This window comes from Empidonax traillii, unplaced genomic scaffold, assembly GCF_003031625.1.
Source record: "Empidonax traillii isolate 1590-97213 ecotype Southwest subspecies unplaced genomic scaffold, ASM303162v1 scaffold43:size1863611, whole genome shotgun sequence".
NCBI lineage: Eukaryota > Metazoa > Chordata > Aves > Passeriformes > Tyrannidae > Empidonax > Empidonax traillii.
The window spans coordinates 737,123-765,039 of record NW_020955236.1 but is presented as its reverse complement, the minus strand read 5'-3'; the positions used below and the strand labels follow the sequence as shown (position 1 = coordinate 765,039).

Genomic DNA, 27,917 nt, shown 5'->3' with positions numbered 1-27,917 from the left:
GTTTTCATGCTTTTGTGTTTTTTGTGTTTTTTTTTTTTTTTTTTTAATAAACTCAAATTGGAAGAGGAAAAACCCCAATATTCTATATTCTCTATATATATAGTCAATACATGCATTCGAGCTCTCCCACAGCAATGGCGTCGATGCACTGCGTTAAACCCTGAGCACTGTATGACGAGATCAAAAAAAAAAAAAAAAAAAAGGAAAGCCTCGCTTGGGGATTTTTTTCAAGCATTTTCAAACAAATCGTGGGTTTTGTAGCTTAAAAGGCCAAAAGTAAAAGCAAACAGGAAGCACTACAGAGAGCAGAAGGAAAGACAGATGCACCACCATAAACAACTGCTGGCTTTCAGTTCTACCAACCTTGTCAGAGCTCTTTATTCCCAAAGTATTTGAGAGCACACAACCGAACTGAAAAAGTTATATTTCTTTGGAATCTGTCCCTGATTTTTTATGCAAGTGATATGCTTTTACAGCCTTTTCCTCCCCAACACCAGAGTCAACACCTGTAGCTCGTCCCCCTCCTATGCGTTGCTGAGGTTGGTGATGCTCTGGGGGTGGTGCTGCTGCCAGATCTGCTGCTGCTGCACCGCCAGCTGCTGCGACTGGTCCGACGTCGACAGGAGGTTCACGAGGGGCGACACGCAGTTTGCAGGAATGATCAGACCTGGGAACAGCAGCCAAGCAGTTGTTTCAGGGACACTTTGCTCATTAAAACCTCGGGCTGGTGATTCCACCATTTAATTTACGCAACGGTCAGCGAGCGTTCGCGGTGTCACGTTTAATCAGGACAGCCACAAGTTCTGCTTCTCACTAAGAGGTTTAGTGAGAAGGCAAGACAATCTTGGAAGTCATTCTGCACAAAAACTAGGAAAACAATTATTTCAAGGGCCTACTATTCTTTTCCAAGAGTGGGGAGAAAAGCGGAGCCATTATGATTTCACAGTAGCTTGGCTGGCAGAAGCCAAAGATGATGTTTTTGTTCTGAGTAAATCAAAAGAACCGAGAGGATAAGTGTCCCAAAGCCTGGCTGAAAACAAATTCTTCCTTCTTTAACCTGCCTCAAAACAGTGTTTGCATTATACTGTTAAAATACAGATGTCAAGAGCTGTAGTTCTGCCCCTCCCCACGGACACCTGACAAGCCCGTTGTCTCAGAAGCCCCTTTTACACAAGTCTGGGACAAAGGGACAACTTCCTCCTCCTCCTCCAAGCAGTAAAGGAGCAGCAGCTGCACTTACCTACGATCCTCTGCCCGTCCTCTGTCCTCAGGCGAACGATCTGCATTTTCACATTAGTGCCACTGACAGAGGCCAGGACTCCCTCCACCTTCGTCCACACGCTGAGCACGGAGCCGCAGAGCACGTAGTAGGTGCGGCAGCGCAGCCCAACCTCGCACACCAGGCCCAGCCCCGCCTTCTTACAGTTGCCTCTCCTACAGACACAGGGAAAAAAACAGCTTCTATACCCAATTTCATCCAAAATGAGAGGTGAAGTTATTGAAGGTGTTACTCAGTCAAGTGGGGGCTGTGGGACACACTAAGGGATGGCAGGGTTGTGATGGTAAGTGCTCTACAAAATGTACAGAGACACTGCCATTCTCAGGGGAATCAGTGATGGCCTGGGAAACGCTGGGATCTGATCAGAGCATTCAGGAGTTTCAATATCAATCTGAAACTTCCATCAGTTGTGCTGCTCCTCGGGGATTCAGCCCTAGCTGAGTTCAGACACAACAGGCAGCACAGGAACAGCTGTTTCTCCCATCCATCTCATCTCTACACGAAGCATAAACACTTCCCCCCACCCCCAAATAACATCTGAACTATCAGATCACAGCAATAGCTCAGAGCAAGACACTCTGAGTACAAGCTACTCCTGGGTCATTGCACTTCTCCTGAGGGTAATTTATACAAGAGCATTCATCCCATCCATCAGGACTCCAGGGGGAGTGCAAAGCTCTGTGTTTTCACTTTAGAGTTGGGTCATTTGACTGGTCATGGGACAATTTCTCTTAGGGAAGAAGGAAGATTTCCCAAGAGTAACAGAAGAAGTGAAAAAGCAGTTGCAATGGAAGTTCCAGTGAAAACACTGACCAGTAGGCGTGGGTGCAGGTGTCTGCAGAGGAATTGTACTGCTCCAACCAGTGTGGCAGAGCATCCTCAGAGGGTACCTGGCAGAGTGGGAGTAGAGGAAAACACATCAATTACCAGAATTATATAAAAACACCAGAAAAAGAAAGCTCTTGTACTTATTTTCAAAATTTTTTTAAAGTTTAAAAAAAGCATAATTTGAATGGTTACCTTCTTATATTTCTTTTTCAGGTCTGCACATGTTTCTAGTTTGAGTTGTTTCCCAGTATTTGGTCTGTATACTAAAAAAAGCTTCTTTTTAGGATTCACTTCTTTTACTAGAATCGCTGTTTTCTTGTTATTTCTTATCTGCAAAAAGAAAGACAAACCAAAAACTTGCTAAATTTAAACATGATGACAATGTTTGATGACAAGTGATTCCATACTGAGTTCTTTCCAGAGTAATGGGAATGTGTAATACCAAAATCAGGAATAATAATGCACCTCTAGAACACAGAGATCCACACTAACCTCACAGGGAAAGTACCTGCTTTCTTGATACAGGTTTAAATAAGAGCTATTATTTTGGGCTCATATTCCTATCAGAAAATATCCTGAGATATAAAAAGGAGCACTTCATACTCATCACTAAAAACAAATTTTAAGTGAATTTATAAGACTTGAAGTATTTTGCAAAACTGAACAGTGACTACTTTGAACAGGGAATTTTTCAGGTTATATTTCCCTGAACATAAACCAAAAGACAAGACCCTTACCTGTAGTGATAAATAAAACCCATCATCTGGACCTGTCTGTTCAGCCCAGAGCTTTGTTGCTTCATCCCAAGACATTCCTCTCTCCACACTGATCTACAAGAGAGTGGGAATATTTGAGTGAGAAAAGACTTTAAAACAGTTCCACACACAGGAACTAAACCTGTTGTTTAATGCTTTTTGCATGTAAGTTTTGATAAAGGTGATGCAGAATAAACTTACTGTGTACAGCTCCACATGTCCAGAGGTAGAATATCCAGGAGTTAAAAACTTCTTAACATCTGCCTTCCTTACTTTCTCATCCCCAGAGCCCAAATCTGAAAAGGAAAGCCCAGTTTTGTTCTGTTTCTCTGTTCTCACACGAGTACAGGAGTTATTTACTCACCAATTATTTACTCACCCAAGATGCCCATGTCATATCTCCCATTCTTTTTAGCATTTTGAATAACTGCATTTAACGTGTCAGAGAAGTACTGGAACAGAGCGTTCTGCTGATGGACTTCCATGCCCAGGATTCGATTCAGAAACTTCCCTATATTGTTATAATCTTAAAAAAAAAAAAAAAGAAATACATGTTTTAGGTCAACAAATATTGAGCACTGATTCAGAGCTTGTTGTTATCAAAGAGTCTTAAGGACTATTTAAATCCAAGAAAACATTAAGCTCCTTTAAAAAGTAATTTTTTAGGTAGTTCAAGATAGAAGAAGTTCAGTGCTGTTGCCAGGAATCCGCTGGCATGGCATGGGATATTCCCAGCAGCATCCCAAGGACACACTGAACACTCCATACCTTTATCAAGGGTCAGGATTCCGGATCTGTCCTCCACATTTATCAGGCCCACGCCGATCAATCCCTGACGGACATCTAGGAAAGGGAAGGAAGTTCAGTCAGAGCTGCTCTGCCATCTAAAAATAACCCAGTGAAGTAACAGCTTGTCTGGCAATGGGATCCAATTCCCACCCCTCAATTCCATGACTTCCAATTCCTACCTAATACATCAATAAGCAAGCCAGGACTTTGCCTTCTGCCCCTGCAGGAAGCACAGGCAGTGAAAAACATCAGTGGCCCCACGGATGAGAACAAGATATCCCAATGGATAATGGGAAAAGGCAGTTAAAGAACTGGATATAACAGGCCAAGCAGATCCAGAACATTCCTTTTATTGAGAGTTCCCAGATCTTATTTCAGACGTGAACTTCAACATTCGAGCCCCGTGCACAGACTCTCCCTGGCTGTTATTCCCACCTGATCAGTTTAAATAGCAACAATGTTTCGTAGCTCTCCAATTATTTGCATTTTCTGCCTCCTGGAGAAGGATCAAAAGGAAGCTATTGCAGCCAGTGAATTATCTTACCTTTGAAGAAGTCTCCAGGAAAATCAGGAGGAGGTGACACCATTGGGGAGTCCAAGTTCACAATGGATTTCATCACAATCTCCAAAGCATTTCTGCCATACTGTGCAAGGAAAAGAAAGTTGTTCTACCAATGGGGTCCAGGGTTTGTGCCCCAAGCACACACAGTTTGATTCACAATAAAACATTTTTCTCTGCAACGGTGAAGGGAATTGGTTATTACCTTTATGTAGTGTAGCTTATAACTGAAAACAAAGCAGCCTTAATTTCAAATTAGGACTGCCAATCTTTCAGCTGTGATGGAAAGGACACACCATTTAGTCAAGAGTTTGTTTGCAAAGGCAGAACAGTGATTTACACACATTTGTGTTCCCTGTGGCTTTGCAAACAGAATTAAGAATGTTACTGGCTGCCTCAGAGAGTGACACAGTTGCAGGTGGGAGATGGGATTGTGGAATAAGCACCACAGCACAGGTTTTCCAACAGAAATAGAACCATCACCTTGTTGTCAAAATTGAATCTGCTGAGGTCTCGAGTTTCTGTGGCCCTTCTGTCTCCGTGGGTGAGGGCTCCCTGTTAAGACACACAGTTGTCATTAAACAGAATTTTAAAGAAAAGAAATCTAAGTTGCGTTTTCTCAAGTGAAGGTTCAGATCACTTGAAACCATCTTACCAAGCTCTCCAGTCTTTTTGCAACTATGGATGCAAATCTTTGCTCCCCTGCCAGTTCAGAAATGAGGAACACGTACTCTGGAGCAGTCACTTGGTTGGATCTGTGAGTTCTTCCTGGATAATTAAATAGAAGCACACATGTTAAATAAATTCCACTTCTTGGAATATTTCTAAAAAACTATGAATTGTGTAGAGTAAGGAAAAAAAGCTAGAACTTAATCCTGCTGAAAATTAAGTTCCTGCTGTATCACAGCCAACAGAAGGCAGCACAGATGCTCCAGAGCTGTGGTAACTTTTATAAAGACACTTGATACATAAATAAAACTCCAAAGCTGCAGCACAGGCTTGTTTGCAAAGTTTCTTTCAAAACTTTCAAGACAATGAGCTGTGACTGCAGATAAAGCTAATTCTGCTCATGGGTAAAGATGACTGGAGGGGTCCTTAAGAGGTCACCTCCTCAGTCTGATGTCCCAGGAGTCAGCAGTACATTCAGTCAGTGTTACTGAGCTTGCTGCAGAAAGGGTACAGACAGAAGTATTTACCAAACTGCTGGATGGCTCTGTCTGCACTCCAGGGCAGCTCCAGGGTCATGTGAACTCTCCGTCTCTGGTTCTTGGCTCTCCGATCTGCCTGCAGGGAGATCCCAGAGCTGGCGGCCTCCGAGATGATGGCGATGTTCTTGGAGCAAGAAAAACACAAACCCAAGATCAAACTTCAGTTTTCAGTGTCATAGGAGGGGGTTTTGCTTTAACTTTTCAACACCATCTCAGTGTAAATGAAAACACGTGGTCCATGCTGCAGTCTTGCCCTCCCAGAGAGCAGGTTTCTCTGATGTTGGCTGGCACTTCAGAAAAAGGAGGGGGACACAGAGACTTGTTCTAATAGTAACAGAAAAGACAAAAAGTTGCTGCTAATGCTGTAGAAGGAGCAGGATTGGGCCACTCTGGTGCCTTCAAAGAATGTAAATGTCTGACGAGTCACTTACAGGAACTGAGTCTTTACCCTCAAGTGTCACAACAGACCACACAAGTTCCACACAGTGACATTTACTCCACTTGCCCTCTTGTGGCAGCACAGACCAAGTGAACCACTGGGAAGGGTTTTCTCTCCTCCTCTTTTTATCAATCCAGTCAGGATGATTTTCTTTCAGAGTGCAATGTAAAGGACAAAAGCCATCACTCTTTTACTTCTCAATCCTTGTTAGGGTTAACAACGTCACCCCTTCCCTGAAAGTTTTTTTCATACCAAGTCAGGGGCTTTCCCCATTTCCCAGTTTCATTATTACCTCTTGGAAGGAGAGGAACACATGGATTTGAGAAACAAAACACACAGCAGTAAACAGAAAATGCTTATTAACTAATAATTATATACAGGCCCTCTCCAGCTGTCCTGTAGCCCCCTTCAGATACTCAAAGACCACAATAAGGTCACTGGAGCTTCTCTTCAATTTTTCACTGCTCCTTCCATAACCAGGCAATGCTTTATCCCAACAAGTCACTGTGCAGTGATGGTTGAGCCACACCTCGAACAGGTTTGTGTGGCTGCAGCATCTGGCACATTCTATCTCTGTAGGGATTACCTTATCTCCATCCATGAACCTCTGCTTTTCGGTGATGTTCAGGATTTCCACAGGCACGTCCAGCTCGGACCTGGACTCGTAGGAAATGCTGCCGTCGTCGTTGCTCACAACGCGGCCCTTGCGGCCCGTCATCTGCCAGGGGAAAGGGAACACAGGCTCATTGTGGCAACACCAAAACCACTCCAGGACCCAAAGCCCCAAGCAGAGTTGTTATTTATTCATCTATCAACCTTCAAATAGAGTCAGTAATTTACTCCAAGTGCAAAAGCACTTTAGAGAACATGGGTTATGTTTTGGTCGATGCCATTCCCCGCTATGTGGAACTCTGATTTAGAGGTAACTCAGGAGACCAAAAGCACAACAAAGCATTTCTGTGTAAAAATGCAGTGTTATGCTACTGTTCATAAGGGATTTACCAGCAGTACTAAGAAAATAAACTCAACAGACAGCTTAGACTGTCACTGATTTTGACAGGGCCTTTTAAATCACAGCAATGTTTCCACCTGATAGAGACAGGCAGCTTGAAGACGTTTCTGAAGTTATTGAGAAAGAGAGAATAATTAATCAGGCTTTTCATTAACACACCCAGGTCCTTAATCTCCATTGTTTTGGAGGATGAACTAAAGCTTCGAATTGACTACAGCCAGTTAAACAGACCCCTGTAAAGCAAGAGGAACTGCTGTGATTTACCCAAAGGGGAACTATCAGGCTGTGAACTAACCCGTCCATCCATTCAGAGCTCCTCTCTCCTAACACAATCTTCAAATTTCTCTAATTCAGAGCAAGGTAACCTCTACTCTCACCACCTGGGAGATTAGTGCCTAGAGCTGACAAACCAGCTCTCTAAAAACACACATTTTTCCACCTGTGCACACCAGCCTACCTCTGCAACATTTTCAGGGCCACCCAGTTCATCTATAAGCTCATCCAGTGTATTGGGTGGAAGATCTTCAGCCAGCTTTTCCAGTTTATCCAGCAGTTCTTTTTTCATTTGTTGGGCCCTTTCCACAGCATCCTGACTCGTTACAAAGCTGCTGTTCGTGTTGCTGTTGGCTGAAATTTAAGAGAGACTCTTTTGAGATTCAGGAACTTTATTGCCCAAGTGCTGAGAAAGTGAATCAACATCAAAGCAGCTCCTCACCAGACGTGTTGGTGCTGGAGGTGGTGGTTCCAACGGTGGAAGTGAAGCAGCTGGGTCGTTTGGATCCCAGGCCAGAGGCTAGTAAGGCACTTTGAATGGAATCTGGGTCTATGCTTTTCTTCTTTTTCTTTTCCTTATTTTTTTTATGCTCTTTTCTAATGAGCCAGGGATCTGAAGTTAAATAAAAAAGTTACAAACAGTTACTGAACAGCCCATCCTTCCCTCTGAAAGAAATACATTCTCACTGCAAAGAGTGACTTAAAGAAATCTGAACTCCAGTGTGTAAAATTTAACTGAAGATTTACCTTCTAGTGCTGATTCCAGACTGGTTGGCACTAAACTACATGCTCAGCAAACACTTATTTGGTGTTCATTGAAATGGTTAGGAGAGATTTTCTGCTTATTATTTGCAAACACAGCTACTCGCTCGATGAAACACAAACTGTCTTACCATCTTCATCATCCTCACTGGATTCATCTCTGAATGGGTTGAAGTCATCATCATCTCCAGAACTCAAGAATTTGGAGCTCTCATTGTCACTTTCTTCGTTGTCTGACGCATCAGACTCACTTTCACTCTCATCAGAGCTGCTGCCTGCAAGGCCCCCAGTCTTGCGAGCTTTCTTGGCCTCTCTGCTTATCTCTTCACCTGCTCCATCACCCCAGAGGAAAAGGAACTCAGTTCAGACTTTGCAATCAACACTTTGAGGTTTGTTACCACTCCTGTACAGAAACTAGAAAAATACTCCACTTCTAAAAACTGAACTGTTTAAAAGAATCTAAGTTTTAAGCAAGATCTCCCTCCCAAGTTTTTTATCACCACCTACTTCTGGGCAAGAAGATAGTCAGCTTGGGAAGGGGGGGTGTGTCAGGCTTCTCTTTACTGAGCCTCAAGAAAAGAAAGCAATTCTTTGTGTGACTGCATCAGGAAATGGTCTGTGCAAGGCATTTTGCACCCATAACAGATCAATCCAATTTTGAGGAAGAAGTGCCCAAAATGTACAGGCTGTGGTGCTTCAGCAGCAGCTTTAAAATCTGCTAATGAAAACCCCCAACTCAGAGACCTGCAATACCTGCTCTTACATGAATGACTGTACAGATATTCACATGTTTTATCCCAAGTTCACCCCCAGGAAGCTCTCAAGTTGCCATTTCCACTCTGGCATTAGTGGAAGAACGGCAGCATTACCTTTTCGTTTCTTGACTTTGCTCTCCTTGCAGGGGCTGTCTCGGGGTGAATTGTTGTTGCTTTGAGCAGTCAAGTCAATGCCCAACAAGCTGAACAGCTTCTTCCTGTCAGGAGCTGGAAAGTGCTTTTCAATAAGAGACTGGAACACTCCTCTGTGTAAGAAAAAAAGGGTTCTTCAGTGGAATCTGCATTTATTTAAAGTACAAAGCTGTAACATTTAACTGCTTGACCTCTCTGAAGAACAATTCCTTGTGAGTGCACACAACTCTGGGTATTATCACCTGTGGTGCTGTATTTGTGACCTTAAAAGCAGGAAACACTTATTTTACAGCACTGGTACTTAAATTCGGTTTTGATAACAAGTGGTATTGCTACTGCCATTTTTTTATTGCTCAGTTTCAGTAACAGATTAATTTAATTTATTAAGATCTCCAGCTTGGCAGCCGCAGGATTGGCTCTGGTTCACCTCAAAGAGGGAAGTCCTGGTTTGCCACCTGCTCTGGTTAAATGCACACTCAGCAAGAATTCCCCTCCTCCCAGCTGGAGTAGAACAGAATGAGCTGTTCCCACCTGACAACATTTTGGGATGCCACAAAAACCAGGAACTAACCAAGGGGTCACCTGAGCAACACTGTCACACCTTAGGAACAGGGAGCTGCAGTAAAGAACAGCAGTACTAAAGATTCCCAACTTTCTGCAAACTGAGGAACCTCTGACACGTGAAAGGACAAATGACACACACACACAAAGCCAAAGAACAGTTCTAAAACTTCAGTCTTACTTTGCTGTGGAAACAAAGTCGTTCAGTTCACCTCCACCTTCCTCCAGAGCTTCCAATGTTCTCGCTTCCCCTGTCGACTGCAGGCCGATGACAACACACTGAGGGACAAACGAACGCCACACACTGTCAACCAGGTCTGAGCTGCAAGTTAATTTTCCCTGAATTCCTGCTCACTAAATAGCTTCAACAGCATAAAGTGCAAAAAATATTTGCATTATATATATATATATATAAATTATCTAATAGCTTTACAATTAGGAAAAATATTGAAAAAAAAGGAGTTTTGATCAACTTACTTTCCCGTTCTTGATTTCCTCCCGAGCAAGCTGCACCACCCTCTTCACTTTGGAGGCTATGCAAAGGTACTTGAAAAACCTCTGGTGTGCTGACCAGAACTGCCCCCACATGGACTTCTTCATGCGCTGCTCGGCGTCGATGAGATCGGCCGCCTGCTGGAACCTCTCCCGAGCGCTGACCCACTGAACAACACCGGGTTAGGGGCTTTACAGGGTGTATTTTGAGGCTCAGAGATACATTGTTTAATAGCCACATAGAGACAGGAGAGTTTAAAGTTATAGTATTAAGGAAACTCAGCAGAACAGCAAAGCTCACAAAAAAAACCCCAAACCAGTTACGGCTTAGTAAATTAAGCAATTACTCTCTTAATAAAAAGCAGATACATTTGCATTACAAGCAGAGCAAACACACACAGTGTTTCCTAATTATCTAGATTCTCCATGAATACATTAAGAGTGCAGAGAGCACTGGCCATAATTAATTATTCAGCACCATCCCAAGAAGAGAAGAACCCACTGCCTGGGTTTGCCTGCATGGGGGCAGAGGAGCAGAAAAGCAGGACCAGCAGAACTGCTTTAACTTGGACAACAGTGACCAAAGTCTCTGCAGTACTGCTGGAAGGCAGGGATTCTGGCAGGTACTGGAAGATCCAACCAAAACTGCACCTTTTATGACTCAGAACAAGAATTAACAGCTTTTGCCAAGTCTTAAAAGGAGAAATCTTTATATTAAAAGAGACAAGGAGATTACACTCCCATCTCTCAACAGGCTATTTGAGGAGCATTCAAGTTTCAACCAACTTCAACCTCTCAGAACTCAACACAGAAAGCAGATTTTGAAAGGGGGCTCTTACCAGTTTCACAGATTTGTTGTACATTTTGACATATTCCTGGGAAAGCAGAACTTCGTCGATTTTGAAAGTTACACCTGAAAAGCTCAGCTGCCTGGCTATGTACATCCCTCTCAGCTTCATATCCATGGCAACGATTTCCATGGCACCAACACCTCTGAAATAAAGGAACACGTTAAGGCCACATTAGAATTTTCAAGAGCAAGGATTTGTTAAGAAATCCCAAACCCACAAGCTCAAATGCTCTATAAGAAAACAGCAAGCTGACAAAAAAGATATCTGGAATTATTAGTGCTGGTTTGTTAAACACATCCAGTCAGGGGGGTTTGAAATTTATAGCCTTTACATAAAACTGTATCCCTTGCCTTGTGAGAATTAAGGGCATCCCAAGAGGTAAAACTCAGTTATTTTTTCCCCCCAGTGACCTAGGAAGCATTTGGAGACAGCACCTTACAAACTGTAAGTGGATAATGGAGTTGGTCCAAATGTTAACAGAATCTTGTAATTTTATAGATTCCACTGAAGGTTTAAAATAATTAATACAAACTGTAGCGAGCCATTCAGATTTATGCTGGCATGAAAATGATTTAATTAGTAGGTAACTTCAGTCCTCTCCAGCAGCAACACACCTTTAGCAATTCCTTGAGAGCACAGAAGTCACCTGCAAAGCTTTGCTGCTCACAGGCTTGGGGAATAATTGCTCATTTGATCCACACTCAGAAATGAAGTGAGACCAGACTTGCACAGTCTGGAGATGGTAAATAAAATGCACACTAAGCTGTCTGAGGTGTTCAACATTCTTTAAGTAGGCAAAACACGTTACATGAAGATGCTCACCTACCAAAGAATGCAGCAGTGGTGTTTTCTGACCCCTCCCGTTTAGTTTTATTGACACATTCTGAGGCAGGAAGCACTTTGCCACAGCAGACACAATCTCCCTGAGCTGGGTTCTTGTGCCAGGAAGCACAAGAAGGAGATTTATTTCCTCCTATGAAATTGCCTGAGCTGATGCATAAACAGAGGCCTCCTGCAAACACTGAGCCATCAACACTGAGCACACACAGGGGGCTTCAGGGGGAGCAGCAAGGTCTTTTCCTTTCCTAACACCCACATTAAGGGGTTTTTTCCCCATCAAGCTTCTAAAGCCCTCATATTTTCCTGGAAGCAAGAGAAACAGGCTATTTTTCACCACCTAAGATAAAGCACATTTCTGGCAGAGTTAGGAAGTTCTTGGTGTGACAGGACATGTCTGCAGAGGACTGAGGGAGTGAAGACAAGGAATGCAGAGCACAGCCAGCCCCAGCTACGTGTGCTCCTGCAGCATGTCTTGGAGATATTTATTACCTTCTTTCCACAGCCTGAATAAAGTCACTGAATTCCCTGAAGGGAGTTCCTTCCCCCCAGATTCCCAGTCGGTTCATGTAGGCCATGTTTCTTGGCTCAGATGCACCTGAGGAGAAGAGCAGAGCGTGAGGCAGTGACATCACAGACACTCAGGGACACCGAGGGCCAAGCCATCAGCACATACCTGTGGCACTGGCATAAACAACCCTGGCTTTGGGAAGTTTATTTTGAAGCTCCAAGACGGCCAGACCTGTCTTTGTTGGTTTGGATGAGCCAACAGGACAGAGATTTTTCGCTTTGTGACACTCGTCAAAGACAATCTGAGCTGTCGTTAAGGAAAACTTCCTCCCGCGTGTTAAGAACAGCAAACAGAAGGCAAGCAAAGCTGCTGATTACAACAGGTAAATTGTAAACTCAAGAAGACATTAGTCAGTCATTTTTCAGTAAAAACCTTGGGAAGACAATTGGGAACACAATTGCCAACACTGGAGTTCTTGAGAATGCTGTTGATACTCAAAAAAAAATATTTTTTTAATAATTCACTGCAGAGAACTTTAGTGTAAAATTAAAATAGGGTGTTAAAGAATCTTATGTTTTGTTGCAGTAAAAGCAGAAGCTTCCCTCTTGTACCTGAGTTGTGTGGCAATAGGATGATTATAATACTTTTGGCACATTGGTTGTAAAACTTCAAGTCTCATGTCAGAGCATGCACACAACTGATTGCCAACACAAACAAAGGACAATACCCACAAATACAAGATTATTTTTGCAGATTTCAGTTCAAACAGAAGTTTGTTAGAATCAAGTGAACTCCAGACAAAGGATACAACTCCATCAAAGTCTTCCCCACACCAGTGAAGCAGCTGCTTTAATCTGGTTTTGTATTTGCCACCAGACTGGCTTTCCCCAATAAGAGAGGAATAGGTGGCAAAGATGACACCTTTCTTCACACTTCCATTGTGTTTGGAAGAGATTTTCCCATACTTGAACTGCAAGAAATGACAGAAATTAATCAAAAGAGATCCCTCCTCAATCCCACCTCCCAGATGGTTCAGGGATGCTGGTGTTAAAGGTTTGAACACTGGGACCCCCCATATCCCACCTCCTGAGTCAGGGCACAGCTACACACAGGGCATATTTTAATTGTTTAAGTTATTTAAATACATCCTTAAGGAACACCAGAGCTGAGGCTTTAAAAGTTTAACAGACGTTCTTTGGCTACACATTTTCCTTGATTTAAATACAACTGAGAGTTTAGTTTCAATGTATCCCTTCAGAGCCAATACTTCCAAAGTGTGTTTACTGCTGCTACCCTAAGTGATGATTTCTGAAGCTTTAGTTTAGAAATTAAGAACTCACAAAGCCAAAATATAACTTAAACCAAACTTGAAGTTCAGTGAATTCAACCAGCAATCACACTTCACAATTTAAGTGGCTAATCCCGAGCACAGCCACAGTCTCCAAAAATAACTGCTCACACCACTGCTGCTTTAACAAATCACCGAGCAAGCCCATTATTCCAGCATTACACACAAAATGTAGTACATCTAAAATGTGCACTGAGAGATAGAAAGGCAAAAATTCAAATGCTACAAAGCTCGAAAGATTTGAAGAGTACTTCAACTTCCTAGAAAATACTCTACGAGCAGTGTCAGTAGCAGCTTGAAGAGTAATTAAAAAAAAAAGCACATGCTAAGACTTAATCCTTACAAGGGGCCTATTTACATGATTAACTTAAAGCTCTGTGTGGTTCTTTGTGAGATTAAGGCCTGTCAAACAAGGCCCAGGCAGCACATTTATTGAAATGAGTCCATTCTTGCTCTCAGAACAATCAACATGCATGACCCTCACACGGCGTACCTGAGGCTGAGCCTCAACCCTACATAGTAAAAAGTTTCCACACCTTGTTTAGTGAATGAACCAAGATGTTTTTGGCTCCAATGTCTCTCAAATCTCGTTCAGCGTCGTATTTCAGATCGTTTGACACGCTGAACCTGAGGACACAAAACAAGGCATGTTCTGTGAGTTGCAGCACCAGCTCAAAAAGCAGTTGCTACAATTTTTGTCAAAGACAGATGACCCTGCATTGAAGTCATCCAGTCACTGCAGCGTCTGCTCTAACACAGCCTCACACACTTACCAGACTGCTCTTTTTCTGCCTAACAAGTAATTTTCATAGATTATTCCAGCTATGGTCCTTCCTTTTCCTACACCAGCACCATCACCTATCAAGAATCCAGCTCTGTCTCCATTGGGCAGGAATGTTTCATGTTGCTGTAGGAAAAAGAACAAAGAACTCGTACCCATCCTCCAGAACACATCACTGGGGATTGTCACACAGGAGCAAACATCAGAAACATCCTATTGGAGAAGACCAGTGGTCCAAGCAAACTTTCCTGGCAGCAGGAAAAGGGGATTTTATTTAAGGAAAGCATATGAGCTTAACTGCTTTATGGGATCCATTCACACCCTTCTTCCCTCAGCACCTGCAACTGCTCTTCATATCCTGTGTCATTCTTTCAGGGCCTTTTCCCATGCCCCAACAAGCACTTCCACAGCCATTGACAGCAGCAAGACCCAGACAGGCAGAGCCTGTGGAAAGCAGGGTTGTTCTACCCATTTTAAAGCAGTTTCTCCTTTCACCAAGTTCCGTTTTGTTTCTTGGGTTTTGTGGGCTATCACTGACTTCTTGATTACGTAAACCTGAATTTCATTCCCAGTCCAAAATTTTTCTCCTCTCCAGCCCCAGCTGCCCCAGCCACACTGGGTTTTTTTCAGTGTGGGCACACTGAAGTTTAATTCAGCAGCAACGTAACAGCCAATCTTGCTCTCCATACCCCTCCCAGTGACGTCAAACGGGGCTCAGTTCTCAGCCTGCTGCAACTGCAGCCATTAAGTTATTTCGGAGAAATAAAACCCGAGTTTTAAGGCAGCTGGAGAACAGCATTATGGAAGTGTTTTAGAAGAAGCTTTCCTAGGTGTATTACCCCCCATTTATCTGATCTGAAGCTCACCTGCCACCTCCTAATGCAACTCAAACCTTTAAGCTCTTATAATTTTATCTCCTTGTAAACCTGACATAGCCATGCCTGTCAGACAGTAGTTTTTCTTCTTAAATTCCCTGTTAGCTTTTAAGCTGCGCTGATATCCGGCCTACCTGGGCTGCATAAGTGATTGCTTCAAGTTGCAGAGCTGACAACCAGCCGCTGTCAATCGTTTCCTCTGATATCGACGTCTGGTACCACACGTCGGGAGGAGTCACGCTGGACAACGAGCTGGTTTCCACCACGGGGTCAGGATGGCGGAGCCCAATTTTTACTGGGTGAAAAGGAAGGGAGAAGATGAAAACATAACCAAGAGCTCTATACTGTTATATTTACCAAAACAAATCACAGTTGCGATTGCAAAGGCTGAAGTCAATAATGTTTCACTGCAATGGTTCGTCAAGTGTTAAATGAAGGAACACGTTAATCTGACTTTTTAACTGCAATCTTTACTTTCTCTTCTCACCACCTTCCCCCAGTTTGTATGAAATGAAGATAAAATTCACTTCATAGAAAATTAAAGTATTTGTGGACTTGTCATGTTTGAGAAAAACCAGTCTGGACCTTGTCTTCCCAAAAGGCCAAAAGCAGCCTCAGGATGCCAGAATCACAAAAGCAACATTCTTCTCTCTATTTATATAGTGCCTTTTTTTAAGCAGAATGAGAGGAGAAAAGACTTAGAACAGACACGGTTTAATTGCTGACAGATCTCATCAGTGGCAATAAAAATTAACTGTTTAGCTACAAACTCCATGCAAATTATTTTGCCTTGCTTATACAGCAGGTCAACAGTGTGCTTAGGAAACAAGAGAGCAGCTTTCTGTCAATGGGTACAATAAAGAGAAAGGAGAAAAGACAGGAGATGGCAATTAACAGCAGTAAAAAGTCACTTAAAAGAAAAACCAACCAAGAACCAGTTCTAAGTAGTCAAGCAGGAACAATGCAGGAAGAATGTGCTCAGGGTGATTTCACACCAAAAGACTCAAAGTAGATTTTTTTAAGTGTAGCAGTGAGCACTTAATCCCCTCACAAAATTTCCTCTGCTGAGGCACACGGCATCTTAACATAGGTAAAAAAAACCAAACCCTCATCTTGGTTCATCAGTCATATCTGTGAAACAAATACTGCTCAAAGATTAACTAAAGAATTCCTCTTCTATTAAAAAAAAAAAATCCACGTATCTTCCAAGCACTGTAGAAGACAAAAAATCTCCTAGGAAAACCTACACCGTATTTTGGTTCTTTTAACTTGACTCAGACAGTAACTTATCTGTTTTCTGCCGTAATTACAACCCAAAATAGCTCTGAAAGCATTTCAGCCTTTGGATGGAACTGAACATCAGCAGGCCGTACGTTTTATTGGCATGTACTCAGCGTAGGTCTCGGCGTGGCCCATTTCCTCTTCATCTTCTTCCTCAGGTTCCTCCTCCTCTTTCACTGCTGGCACTTTCTGCAGGAGAGAAACACCCCTGTTAGTCAAACAGCACACTGTTGATATTCCAGGTCCTGAAAATGAGCAGGAGAAAGGAAACGAGGCCAAACTTACACTGGAGTGTTTTAACACATGGACTGGCTGAACTAGGGAAGAGCTGGGAAAGCCACAGACAGGAGTGGAGATTCCTCAACTCTGAACAACCCCTCAAAGACACAAAGTCAGGGAACTTTGCAAGGAGACCAAGTACCTCAAACTTGCATAGGCAGAATTAACAAGAAACTCTCCTTACAGTGTATTAAAACCAGACTATGACTTCAAGAAAACCTCCCTGAAAACACAACAGCCCTAATTTCCAAGTACTCCCCTCAAGTCTGGTGCAGTTCACACTCTTGATGTGATTTTACAACTTTGGGGAATAGTTAAAACAGTCACAGCTCTATCCAGAAGTCTCTGAAACCTGACAGTTCCCTGTTTTTTACTGTGGCCTTGGTCAGTGTAAGTATTTCAGTATTTGTGAAATACTTGTTAGATGACAAATCAAACATCTCCCACAATTATTAATATTTAAGACAAAAGTGATCTCAAAAGCCTTCTCTATGCCAGTGACTGAGGAGCAGAGCTCTTCCCAAATTCAGCCTGAGTCAAGCTATCAGTGAAGATGCCAAAACTCAATTACAGCATCAGACTGTAATTTTATTACATTGAGAAAATTGAAAGATACTCAATTTACATCTTCAGTCCGACCGCCCCAAGGACAGCTGTGCCAGGGGAACTCCTCCAGCTCTCCCCACTGGAAAACAGCTATTTCCAAAGAAAATGTGATGTGCTTATCACCTTTAATCAGCACATCCCTCTCCACACACACAGGGAGGTTCTGTTAAGAGCAGTAACTTGTTGCAGTTGTCATTTACTCAGCAGTCTGCGCTCCACACAGCTGTGGGGTTTAGTCATCTAACCAAGTTTCTAGTGAAGAAATTGAGCTTTTGAACAAACAGCTGCACTTGGCGATTCCACCACGCACAAGGCAGGGATGAGTAACCCTGAAACTGGCCCCAGGTGCTTGTGGCCAGTGACACACTCATCTGGCAAATTCATCTCCACCACTTACCACAGTAGGTGAGAAACTTCTCATCTTAATGTCATTTATCCATATTCTTGCTACCTCTTTCGTGGAAGCCTCCTTCTTCACTGCCCCATTGCTTAGGTCAGCTGCAAAAGAAAAGCTGTGGTTTAACAGGAATTCCCTCCAAACAGCAATTCAACTTTTAGAAGTTTAAAATACCAAGTAGGACACTGATGCTTCAACACAATCCATCGATGCTTCTGAGTAAATTACCAAGTCCAAGCAAGGAGTTAAATCCTGTTACTCCTTCAACTGAAGGAGCTCTCCATGCAGTGCCACTGACAGTTGTGTATTAGTTTCAATATTTAACACATTATTTTCCACCTTCACCAAATCTATACACAGGATTTCCAGCTACCCCATCTTGTGAGCTTTTGAAGTTGAACAACAAACCAAAAAGCCCGGTGTTTCAACAGAAATGAACTCACCTGGTGCTCTGGTGGCATTTACCACCTTAGGAGAAACTACAAGTAGTTCTGTCAAACAAAAAGTCAACACTTTGGACTCAACTGTTTAAAGTTTATAACAGGATCTTTTAAGAGGACCATTTATTAACTTTCCTGGCCTCAGTCACATTTGGAAGCAACTGGTGATGGGGCTCAGTACAGAACAACAGTGATTTACACAAGGATATATGTAAAACATTGAAACCAGCTGTCAAGCTTCCATTGTGGAATAAATTTAGCATAATTGCCCCCAAAACCAATTAAGACACATGCACAAATAAAAATTTTCCTCAAAGACATTGCATAATTCAGTTTTTTATTATTTTTCCAATCTAGAACTCCTGCTGCCTGAATTAGATGAGAAGACCATGTTTCCTTTCAACAGCTTCTCTGCCTTCCAATTTGCCACAGGTATTGTCAATTTTTTTTATAAAGCATAAAAAAAAATACAGAAACATAAGAACACAAGATTAGAAATGCAGTTCTGGAATTGCATGTCTCCTTTTCACTTCATACACAAGCTACAGAATCAATATTTTCTACAGCTGTGCCACTGTAACAATTTGTGAATTGTTGTCACCTATTCTGTGCCTCTGTGAGTTCTCACTTCACACTGAGTGGATAAGGCAGGCCTGGAAAACCTTCTCTCCTCTTCCTCACTCCTTCACCCTCCACCCCAACTTCAGCTGGTGTCTGAACTTTAAATTTGTCAACCACTCCCTAAGAGCAGGCAGTGAAATGAGCCACATTCTGCTTTTTGTTTCGGTTCTCCCAGGCAGCTCATTTACCGCACTCTCCATCTGCATATGGAAAATAGGTTATGCCAACCACACCTAGAAAATCAGCCAAGCTCATTCCAGACACAATGAAAATAGAGAAATCCAGACAAAGCCCGTGCACCTGTCAGAGAAACAACAGCAGAGAGATTTTCTAACTAGTCTGGCCTTAACCTAGAGCTGAAATCAGAGCAGCAGGAAAGAATTCAATCAGAGTTTCCCACACATGCAGCTTTTCCCTTATATTAAGTGGCCCACATGTCAGAAATAACACACAAGGAAGTCTTATGAAGGGAATCATAAAATGAAGATGGGAGCGTGGTAATTAAATAGTTGTGGCAGTTAACACAACATTTCAGAGGTGACAGGAAAAGGAACAAGTTTTTAGGACTCAAGTTTTTAAACAATAGATCTGATGCCTCCAGTGAAACAGAGGGACAGATTTTTCCCTTTGCAGGAGACACTTCACAGACATCTTTTCCCAGGAGTAGCAGCACGTGCTACAAATGGAGTTTGGAAGATGCCAGACAAGGTTCTAGTTTGTTACAGTTGCACAGCCAGTACAGAGCAGAACAGGAACTGATGCAGACTCCAGTAAGATGGTTAATTGATTTCAGTAATGCTCAGAGATTAATTTTACCAATTTTCCAGCTGCAATCAAAAATGTCATTTTCCTCATTCCATGAAGTAAATCAAGAGCTCTATTTTTAAGAAGCCTGTTGTTTTATACTCCTTCACCCTGAACTGAACACTGAGAGAGTTAAAATGAATTCTATCAGTTTTTCCTCACCCACTTCATTTCACCATGGTATTGTACCAATCAGTGAAAATCCGAGATCATTATTACACTATTTAAAAAAAAAAAAAGAAGAAAACTCACTTGCTGCTGTTGCTACTGGTTGGGCAATATTAGGAGGTGGCTTCAGCTTCATGAGTTCATTAAGACTGTTATTCTTGAGCAGATCTTTCAGCTGAATCTGGTCCTTGGAAGGTGCAGTGCTCAAGGCATTCCTGACTGCTGGTGCTGCCACCGAGGGCCGGGTGGTTGTGCTGGTCTGGATGATCTTGGCTACGGTGATGGTCTGTCTGGTGGTGGTGACAGGCGTGGTTTTTGTCATCACAATCGTAGTCCCCAAGGTTGGAAGTTGATTGATTTGATTCAGCACAAAGGTTGTGGTGGATGGTGGTTGCTGGTAACGAAGAATGAGGGAGATTTTCAGAAAACAGTAAAAAGAACCCAGCAGACTTTATTAGCCTTTCATCAACAGGACACACCAGGTTTTAGAAGACACTTGTAATAAGAAATGACTTCAAATAACATGCTGAAGATGCCAGAGTGATTATCTTGTGCTGCAAGAAGTGTCTTTCAATATATTGCTGCACATATTTAGGAAGGGTATTTTTAAATTTTATTTTAAGGAAAAGGAAAATAATTAAAAAACTCCCACAGGATGAAGGATTCATCACCCAGGTCCAAGACATGACCACTACAGGTATAGGAACCCTGAGGAGGAGGTGCTCCAGGAGCTGGAGCAGATCCCCCTGGAGCCCATGGCAAGGCAGGATGTCTCCCTGCAGCCCGTGCAGGTGACAGTGGAGCAGAGATCCACCTGCAGCCCAACCTGGACCCCCCACCAGGGCAGGGGGATGTGCCCAAAGGATGCTGTGACACCACGGAGAGGAGTCCATACCAGAAAAGGATTTCATGGAGAACTTCCCAGCCCATGGGAAGGACCCACACTGGAAAAGTTTGTGAAGGAGCTGCAGGAGCAGGGGAAAAGCACGAGGAAGGAGGAGTGGCAAAGACAACATACGATGATGTCAGGAGTGAAGTTGAGCCCGGGACAAAGGGAGGAGTGGGGGGAAGGTATTTTTAGATTTGTTCTTATTTCTCATTATCCTACTCCATTGTCAGCTGGCAATAAATTCATGTCCCCGAGCTGAGGTTGGTCTGCCCAAGACAAATTGCTGATCTCCCTGTCCCTGGCTCAACTCAGGAATCATTCACCTCAGGATTTGAGCTCTGGGCTCACTGAGGAGGGGAAGGGATCAAGGAGCTGGGTGCCCAGCCCAGGTGAACCCACCACACCCCACACCCCCAAATCCTGGAGCAGCAGTTCTCACCCGAACATTTAATAAGGCTGGAGTAGAAACAGTCTCTGGTTCTTGTTTCACAGCAGCTGCAGCCTCAGTCTCCAAGCCCAGCTCTAATGCACTGAGAGGTACTGACTGCAGAGACAGAGTAGCAGGAAACAAGTTAGCAGGAATAAAACCTCCAGGGTTCTGTTCCCAGGCTGAAAGTGTTACAATCTGGCAGATTGAAGGCTATCCTGGAGCTTAAACTCGGCGTTGTGTTACAGTTTTTGTGCATTTTATAGCACAGAAGCCAGACTGCAGTGACAGAAGAGTTCTCAACCATCACCTCATGGCCAGAAATCAAACTTATTTATGTTTGTACTGACCTGAAGTGTTTCAAATTGTTTTTTGTATAAAGGTTCAAAATGAAGCAGCAAGTTGTTTTCCCACCTCAGTACTACCTAACAAGAAGTTCATGAAAACTCCACGTTCTTGAAGCATTTGCTGTGCCCACCATCCTCCCCAGCCCTCCCCACACACCCCAAGCCCAAGCTCCCCTGTCCTCCTGTCTGAACCTGCTGAACAGCTGGACTGGGCGCTGGATTGGCAAGAACCACATCTGGAGAGTCGATATCAAAGAGATCATTTGGACTGATCCCACTCTCACTCAAAGCAGCAAGCAACAGATCCTGTCCTGGCTCCACCATCTCTGAAAAGGAAAGAGAAACACCACTGTAAATACAAGTTACATTTAAGTTTCATCTATTTTTCTGCACACACAGCACTCCCTTTCCTGGATTTAGTGCAGTCTCCTGTAAACAGTTTCACTTTCTAGATTTGCTCTGCTTCTTTTGTTTGTAGCTTTTCCCTCTGTTTTGTTTTTAAAAATATTTTCAATACACTCCCACTTAAAAGCAGAAAGAATTAAACAATTTACTGAAATGTTATCGTGGCCATAAAGTTCAAAAGACACCTTTTCTAGTCTTTGTTGCACTTGATTTTCAAGCATCACAAGCCACACCAAAAGCAGAACTGGTGAGAGCGTGTTATGCTAATGATGTGTCTTTGTCAGTGAAGCCACGGCAGGAGGGAAGCACAATTAAAACTCATTTACTTTATCTCCTAACAAGTTGGTGATAAAGAGCTTAAGGAAAGCTTTTCTTTCTGGCTTGCTGTTACATTTGGTTACATTCATTCACCGGAGAACTTTTGTTTGGGTGGTGGAAAGAGCAGAACGTGCCACTATTGGAGTGTGTAACTCCACCTTAAATAGGACACCACCAGCAGGTCACAGGCTCCTTTGTGTGGAGGACAAGCAAAATTAATTTCAAAAAGCTATTCTAGACAGCGTCAAAACTTATTAAAGAGCCAAATGCTCCCTGTTTAAAGACGAAGGGGGAAGATAACGTGTTTCTCTTGCTTAAGAAAGAAACCCTGCACGAGTATTAAGATAAAAATGAAATGATCCCACAGAACTCGAGCTGTTGCTTTTACAGGTTAAGATGCACCTCCAGTAGATCTTCACCCCCTTAACACCCACTGGTAACAAACCCCAAACCTCACTGAAGCCAAACACCTACTCTAAAGCAGGTAAGAGGAGCAGAATATTTGCTGGCGTTTTAGATATTCCTTCCCAAAGAGCATTCCCTGGCTTGTCCCTGGTGCAGGCACAGCCCAACACCTCCAGCTGGCTGGGCACACGGATCCCTCAGCACGTTTGGCAGAACAGGTAATTCTTGTAAGAACTCAAGCCTGGGGCACTCCATTCTTATTCTTCCTGGTTTTAGTCTGTCCAAGAGCAGGGAGAAACCTTCCCTCGGTGCAGTCACACCAAAGGGGGAGCACCACGAGTGAAGCACGGGCTCTCAGCTACTGGGACAAGGGGAGGACACATTTTTAAGCATCAAAGAATACCAAAGTCACAAACACTTGGCAGGATTGCCACTGACCACACACAGCCCCATCCAACACCACTGGCTTGTCAGAACCAGACTCTTCATTTTAAAGGCATTTCAGGTGATCAGATAAACTGGTAGGATAGCCTGGTTTGTAGTTAGCAGGTACAGAAGATTTTAAGAAACGTTAAGACACCAAGCAGATTGAATGGACTCTCCAGCCTCTCTCCTGGAAGCCTAAACCGGTCAATAAAAATGCCTAAGAAGTGACATTCATCTCCCCCTTTCAGAAGGATTGAGTTTCCCATCTCAAAAAAGGGGATTATTTATATTAATGGGGTAGCATAAAGCCTTCATTTTCATCAGGCTCAAATCCTCCCAGTGACCATCTCATCTAAGTTTAGGCACAGCATTGTTCACTACCTGCAAACAGGTGAGGGCAGGAAGGATCAAGAGTGTAGAGGAAGTTTTTGCTCATCAGTAATTTCTGGTGTTCAGAACTCAGGGCAGCCACTGAAGGTGAATTTCTCCACAGAAGGGGAATTCACACGAGTCACCCCAGCAAAGAGAAGCTCCCAAACACTTCACAATCACAGCTTCCCAGGGTCCATCGGGAAGAGGCATCAACACCCTTCCACAAAGTACTCAAAGGACAAATAACCTCAAATCTCTCAGTGCCCAACAGAAGAAAGTGTCACTTTGCTCTGGGTGTAGTTTTGATCTCTAAAGGCAGATGACCAACACTTGGTTGGGAGAGAAGTGGCTGTACTGAACAGAGGCACAGAAAGGCAGAAGCTTGGGAATGTTCGCTTGGAGAGAAACAATTCCTGCAGGTGACTTCTGGTCTGCTCTCCCAAGGCACAAAGGAAAGGCCTTTCTATGAAGTTGAGACTCAAAACAAAACCAAGGCTGGGAAAAAAAACCCTCACACCAACCCCACACGAACACACTTTCCCCAGCCATCTGAAAATGGTGTCACCACCCACCAAGTGTCTTTTAAGTCAAGTTTAACACATCCACAGTGACACTGAACTGGACATTTTTAACCTCTAAACCCACGAGGGCTCAGATACCTTAAAACAATTTCCCAGAATTCAGAAGTTAACGCTTTAATTCCTTATTTCCAAGTTTTCACCAGATGACTGGAGAGGGGAACTAGCAAAGCAATTCCTACAGTTCCAGGGTTATCTCCAGTTTGGAAGGATCCCTTTTCACTCAGAAGTCCCCCAGCTGCATCTCTCTCATGATAACCCCAATTTTAAGTCTTAAAAATTGGTGGTTGCTCACAACCCAGCAAAAAGTTCAGTAAAACAACAGCAATTGTTTGGCTGTCAGTCTGGACAATGAAAGTTTGAGTAGTTTCAGTTATTTTGTTTCTGTGCACTGGGAACAAAGCTGCATTGTCCGGAACAAAAGGAATTCTGAACTTCCAGAATTTTTACATTAAAAGTCACTGAATACTTCACACCAATTTTAGGCTTTGTGTAACTTCCAAGCCCCAGTGCTGCCCACCCTCCTTGTTTTAATTTAGCAGGGGAATTAAACGAGGAGAAAAATACAGGAGAGGCTGCGTTGTGGTAGCTGAGTTTATTTTCTGTACCACACGCTGGTTAAGACTAAAACATTATCAGGCTGAAGCAGCTCCATAATCTTGCAAGGTAGGAGGTTCCTCAGTGAAGTGAAAAGTGACTTTATCAAGCTCTGCAGCTCAGCCTTGGCAACACTATATAAGGACCTGTTTGCCACATCTTCAAAAATCTCCAGAAGAAAATACTTATTAAAAAGTTGTGAATATTACAAGCTGTTCCCTCAGCATTTCATCACTCCAAGAACTGTTTTGAGTGTGCAGAATCTTGCAGATAAGATTGTCTATGTTTAGTGAGGTTGGCCAATGTCACTGAGCGAGAATCAACCTATGAAATAAAACTAAAAAAAAAAAAAAAAAGTGTATTTATAAAATTTCAACAGTAGTAGTTTCTCAACTATTTTCTTTGTTAAGAAAAAAAATATAAACTGCTGCCATTTCGAGAAGGGCCACCAAAAACACATCAAGCGTTTCTCTGAGGTGCTCTCCTGCTGAAAAATACAGCCTAAAACTTGGATAGAAGGACAGTTTTGCTACCACTCTTTGGTATTATGGAAATAATTTCTGATTTAAAGACACAAAACCAGCATGCAATGTTTAATATTATGTCATGTATCCATGCCAACCTGGCTCTGTCTCTCCTTCCATTTTAGCTTTGGTACAAAGAAGCAAAACAAAAAAAAAAAAAAAGGAGGAAAAAAAAAAAGATTTTGAAACACATGTCGAGCAACCTGCTCTGTTTGCCCTGAGGAAGAGAATGGTTGAATCCCAAACAATGAGAAGGCTTTGGATTTTCAGCTCTGGGAGTTACAGATTGGAACACTGCATGCCTGAAGTGCTTATTTAAAAGCCATTATCACTTCCAGGATCACAGGTGAGTCCAAATCAAACATCACCATCGAGCAGGCCCAGCTATTCCCAAACCCTCTGGACACCTGGGCTCTGTCCCTGGCCTGGGACACCCATGGGATTGGAGTTCATTGGAAGGGTTTATCCCCTTGGATTTTTGAGGAATACACATCACCTGGAAGCCATTTCAAATATCACACAAATGCTGAAGTTGGAGAGACAAGACAGACATTCCCCCAAATTCCCTGATTGTCTGGAGTGAGTTACTAACGACCTGGAAGCTCCACATCTCCCTTTGCAGCCTCTCCCAGCACAGGGTTGAGGGCTGGGAACCCCCAACCTCACACAGCAGCATTCCCGGGATATCCACGAGGTTCATCTCCCAGCTTTTGGCTCCAGAGGGCAACCTGGGCAACAACACAATAAAAAAACCCCAACCAACCCAAGCCAACCTCTCCTGGCCCTTTCCAAGTCTCCATCCAATCAGAGAGTAAACCCTAATTACTGAACTGCTCATCCCTCCCTGCCTTCACCCCAACATCAGTGGTTAATGTTTCATTTACATGGGCAAGGTTGTTTCCACAAAAACCAGCAGTTAATCCCATCCTGGAAAAAAATCCTACCCATTTTTCCAACGCTGGTTACCTCTCTAAAGTCAAAGCTTGCAAGGACACAAGGGACAGTTCAGGGTGCTGTGGGATTACACCCAGAGCTCTTTAATGACTGCTCTGCACAATTTACAGCACTCAGGATACACTTCTGAAAACGGGAAAATCTTCAAATATTCGGAGACTTCACAGGGCAATGATTGGGCATGAAATCAGCTTTTAGGCTAAATGGCTGGAGGTGATAATTTCACCAGCAGTGAAAGTTTTTAAGAAGTGAAAAGTCAAGGAGATGAGAGCAGCAGGAGAGCACTACAACCTCTCCTCAGCTCTGGCCTGGGAGCCAGTTCCAGGTGCACCTCAGAGCACAAAAAAGTGCATTCCCTGTATCCCTGACCTGCTCCAGTGGCTTCTGGAGCAGCTCTCAGCCACTTCTGAAAGCAAAGAAATTATCTGGACACCAAGACAAACTGCCCACATCTTATTTCTAAAGACTAAGATTGCATACAAATAGAACATCTCGTGGTTGCAAGGCAGACACAGAAAACCAATCCAAATGTCACGTTGTTACACAATTTCTGCCATAATAAATTCTCTGCTTTACCTCATCAACTATAGCTCTTCAATTTTCAGGGAGAGTAGCTTGAAAAACACTCAGGTACTGAAATCATTTTAATCCAGACCCAACCTTAGTATTCTAAAGCCAAGCAGATTATCACTGAGTTAATTCTTAACTTTAGATGGTGTCATTTGGTCACACTAATAATTTTATTTACTTGCTTTGGAGTTATCTAATAGATTAGGAGTATTTTTTTTAAGCATTTCAAAAACTAACCTCATCTTTAACAGCTACCAAATATCTAAAACCAGCCCATGAGTACCTGGAAGGAAGCACAATTTATGCTCTCAAACTCAGCGTGAAACTTGGGCAGCTAAAAATAATAAAGAAACAACCTTAAAAAATATAAGAAAAACCCCACAAGGAAGAAAAACCCACAAGGCCTCTTCCCCTTCAGACTTTAGGGGCATTTCTACGTTAAACAATTACTCACCCTAGCAACCTGTGTTTGAGTCCCTGGACTTTGAGGCCGTGTCTGTCGCTGCGGTTCAGCTCCCCGGGGGCTGCAGGGCCCCGGGAAGGCTCTGCCGGGCGGGGAAGCCCCGGGAGGGGCGGCGGGAGGGCCGGAGGGTGGGCGGCTGCAGCCCTGCCACCTTCCCACCAACACGTGTTCGCGACATAAACTTCCGGGTTGGGGCCAGAATCGGCTGCGTAATCGTGTCCCAGGCGCGACTTTTTTGTTTCCAGACCTTCACCTCTTTGAACGTCCCTCCAGCAGCGCCGCGATCGCGGGGGAGGGCGGGAGGGCTCCGTCTCACGGCGGCTCCCGGAGCCGCTCCGGCTCCATAAATCAAACCCCCCCATCCCCCCGTGACCAGCCCCGGCAATCCCGGCCGCGCAAGGAGCTCACAAAGGCGCGGGCCAGGCGGGGGGCTCCGCGGGGCGGGAGGGCGGCCAAACCCCCCCCGCCGCCCCCGCCCCTGCCACGGAACCGGCTCCGCGGGGCCCTCGGGGGGCTCCGCCGCCCACCCCCGGTCGCCGAGTTCGCGGGACTCCCGGGGCTCGGCCGGGGCGGTGGCGGCGCCTCCCTCGCCCCGGGGCCGCCCCCGGCCCGCCGGGACCCCCGCGGGGGCGGCGGCGCGGCCTTCCCGGGGCTGAGGCGACAAGCGAGACGCGGGGCCGCTCCCGACACGGCGCGTCCCCCCCCCCCCCCAGCCCGGACACCCCCGCGGGCCGCGCTGAGGGGCTGTGGGGAGGGAACCCCGCGGGGAGGCCGCGGGGGCGCGGCCGGAGGCGGCCGAACGGGCGCGGCGCCAGGCGCTACGGGCGGCGCGAGACTCACTCTCTGTGGCGCTCGGTGCTCCCGCGGGCTCCCGAAAGTGTCCGCCGGCCCCGCCGCCCGCCGCTCTCTAACTCACGGCCGCCATCTTTGCCCTCCCTCCCCTCACAGGGAGGGGGGGGGCGCCGGGGCCGCCCGCAC

The 27,917-nt window shown here is 44.2% G+C and overlaps 1 protein-coding gene across 2 annotated transcripts; it reads right to left on the bottom strand.

Annotated features, from left to right (window-relative positions):
* Window positions 1–347: 347 nt before the first annotated feature.
* Window positions 348–27,917, bottom strand: SBNO1 (strawberry notch homolog 1). Of its 2 annotated transcripts, none has more exons than XM_027878541.1 (32): window positions 27,780–27,917; window positions 21,520–21,653; window positions 20,993–21,097; window positions 19,749–20,058; window positions 17,632–17,732; window positions 16,442–16,538; window positions 15,203–15,363; window positions 14,186–14,319; window positions 13,949–14,039; window positions 12,873–13,034; window positions 12,230–12,365; window positions 12,046–12,151; window positions 10,705–10,858; window positions 9,851–10,033; window positions 9,555–9,652; window positions 8,774–8,925; window positions 8,036–8,233; window positions 7,585–7,755; window positions 7,327–7,496; window positions 6,444–6,575; window positions 5,407–5,542; window positions 4,866–4,978; window positions 4,694–4,765; window positions 4,196–4,295; window positions 3,631–3,705; window positions 3,242–3,388; window positions 3,064–3,158; window positions 2,845–2,937; window positions 2,300–2,437; window positions 2,093–2,169; window positions 1,241–1,434; window positions 348–667 (listed from the first exon to the last, which is right to left on the bottom strand). In XM_027878541.1, exons 2-32 carry the CDS (start codon window positions 21,649–21,651, stop codon window positions 525–527), a joined length of 4,176 nt encoding a protein of 1,391 aa, XP_027734342.1. In that variant the 5' UTR covers window positions 21,652–21,653; window positions 27,780–27,917; the 3' UTR covers window positions 348–524. The 2 variants fall into 2 exon arrangements, with proteins under 2 accessions (XP_027734342.1, XP_027734343.1); XM_027878542.1 differs by lacking the exon at window positions 27,780–27,917 and adding an exon at window positions 26,931–27,306.

Coding starts and splice junctions, on each gene's coding strand:
- SBNO1 (XM_027878541.1), bottom strand. CDS start 21,651: ATGGTGGAGCCAGGACAGGATCTGTTGCTTGCTGCTTTGAGTGAGAGT. Junction 17,733..19,748: donor ACCAGTAGCAACAGCAGCAA/GTGAGTTTTCTT, acceptor TTTCTTTTGCAG/CTGACCTAAGCAATGGGGCA. Junction 13,035..13,948: donor TGGTTCATTCACTAAACAAG/GTGTGGAAACTT, acceptor CATTTCTTGCAG/TTCAAGTATGGGAAAATCTC.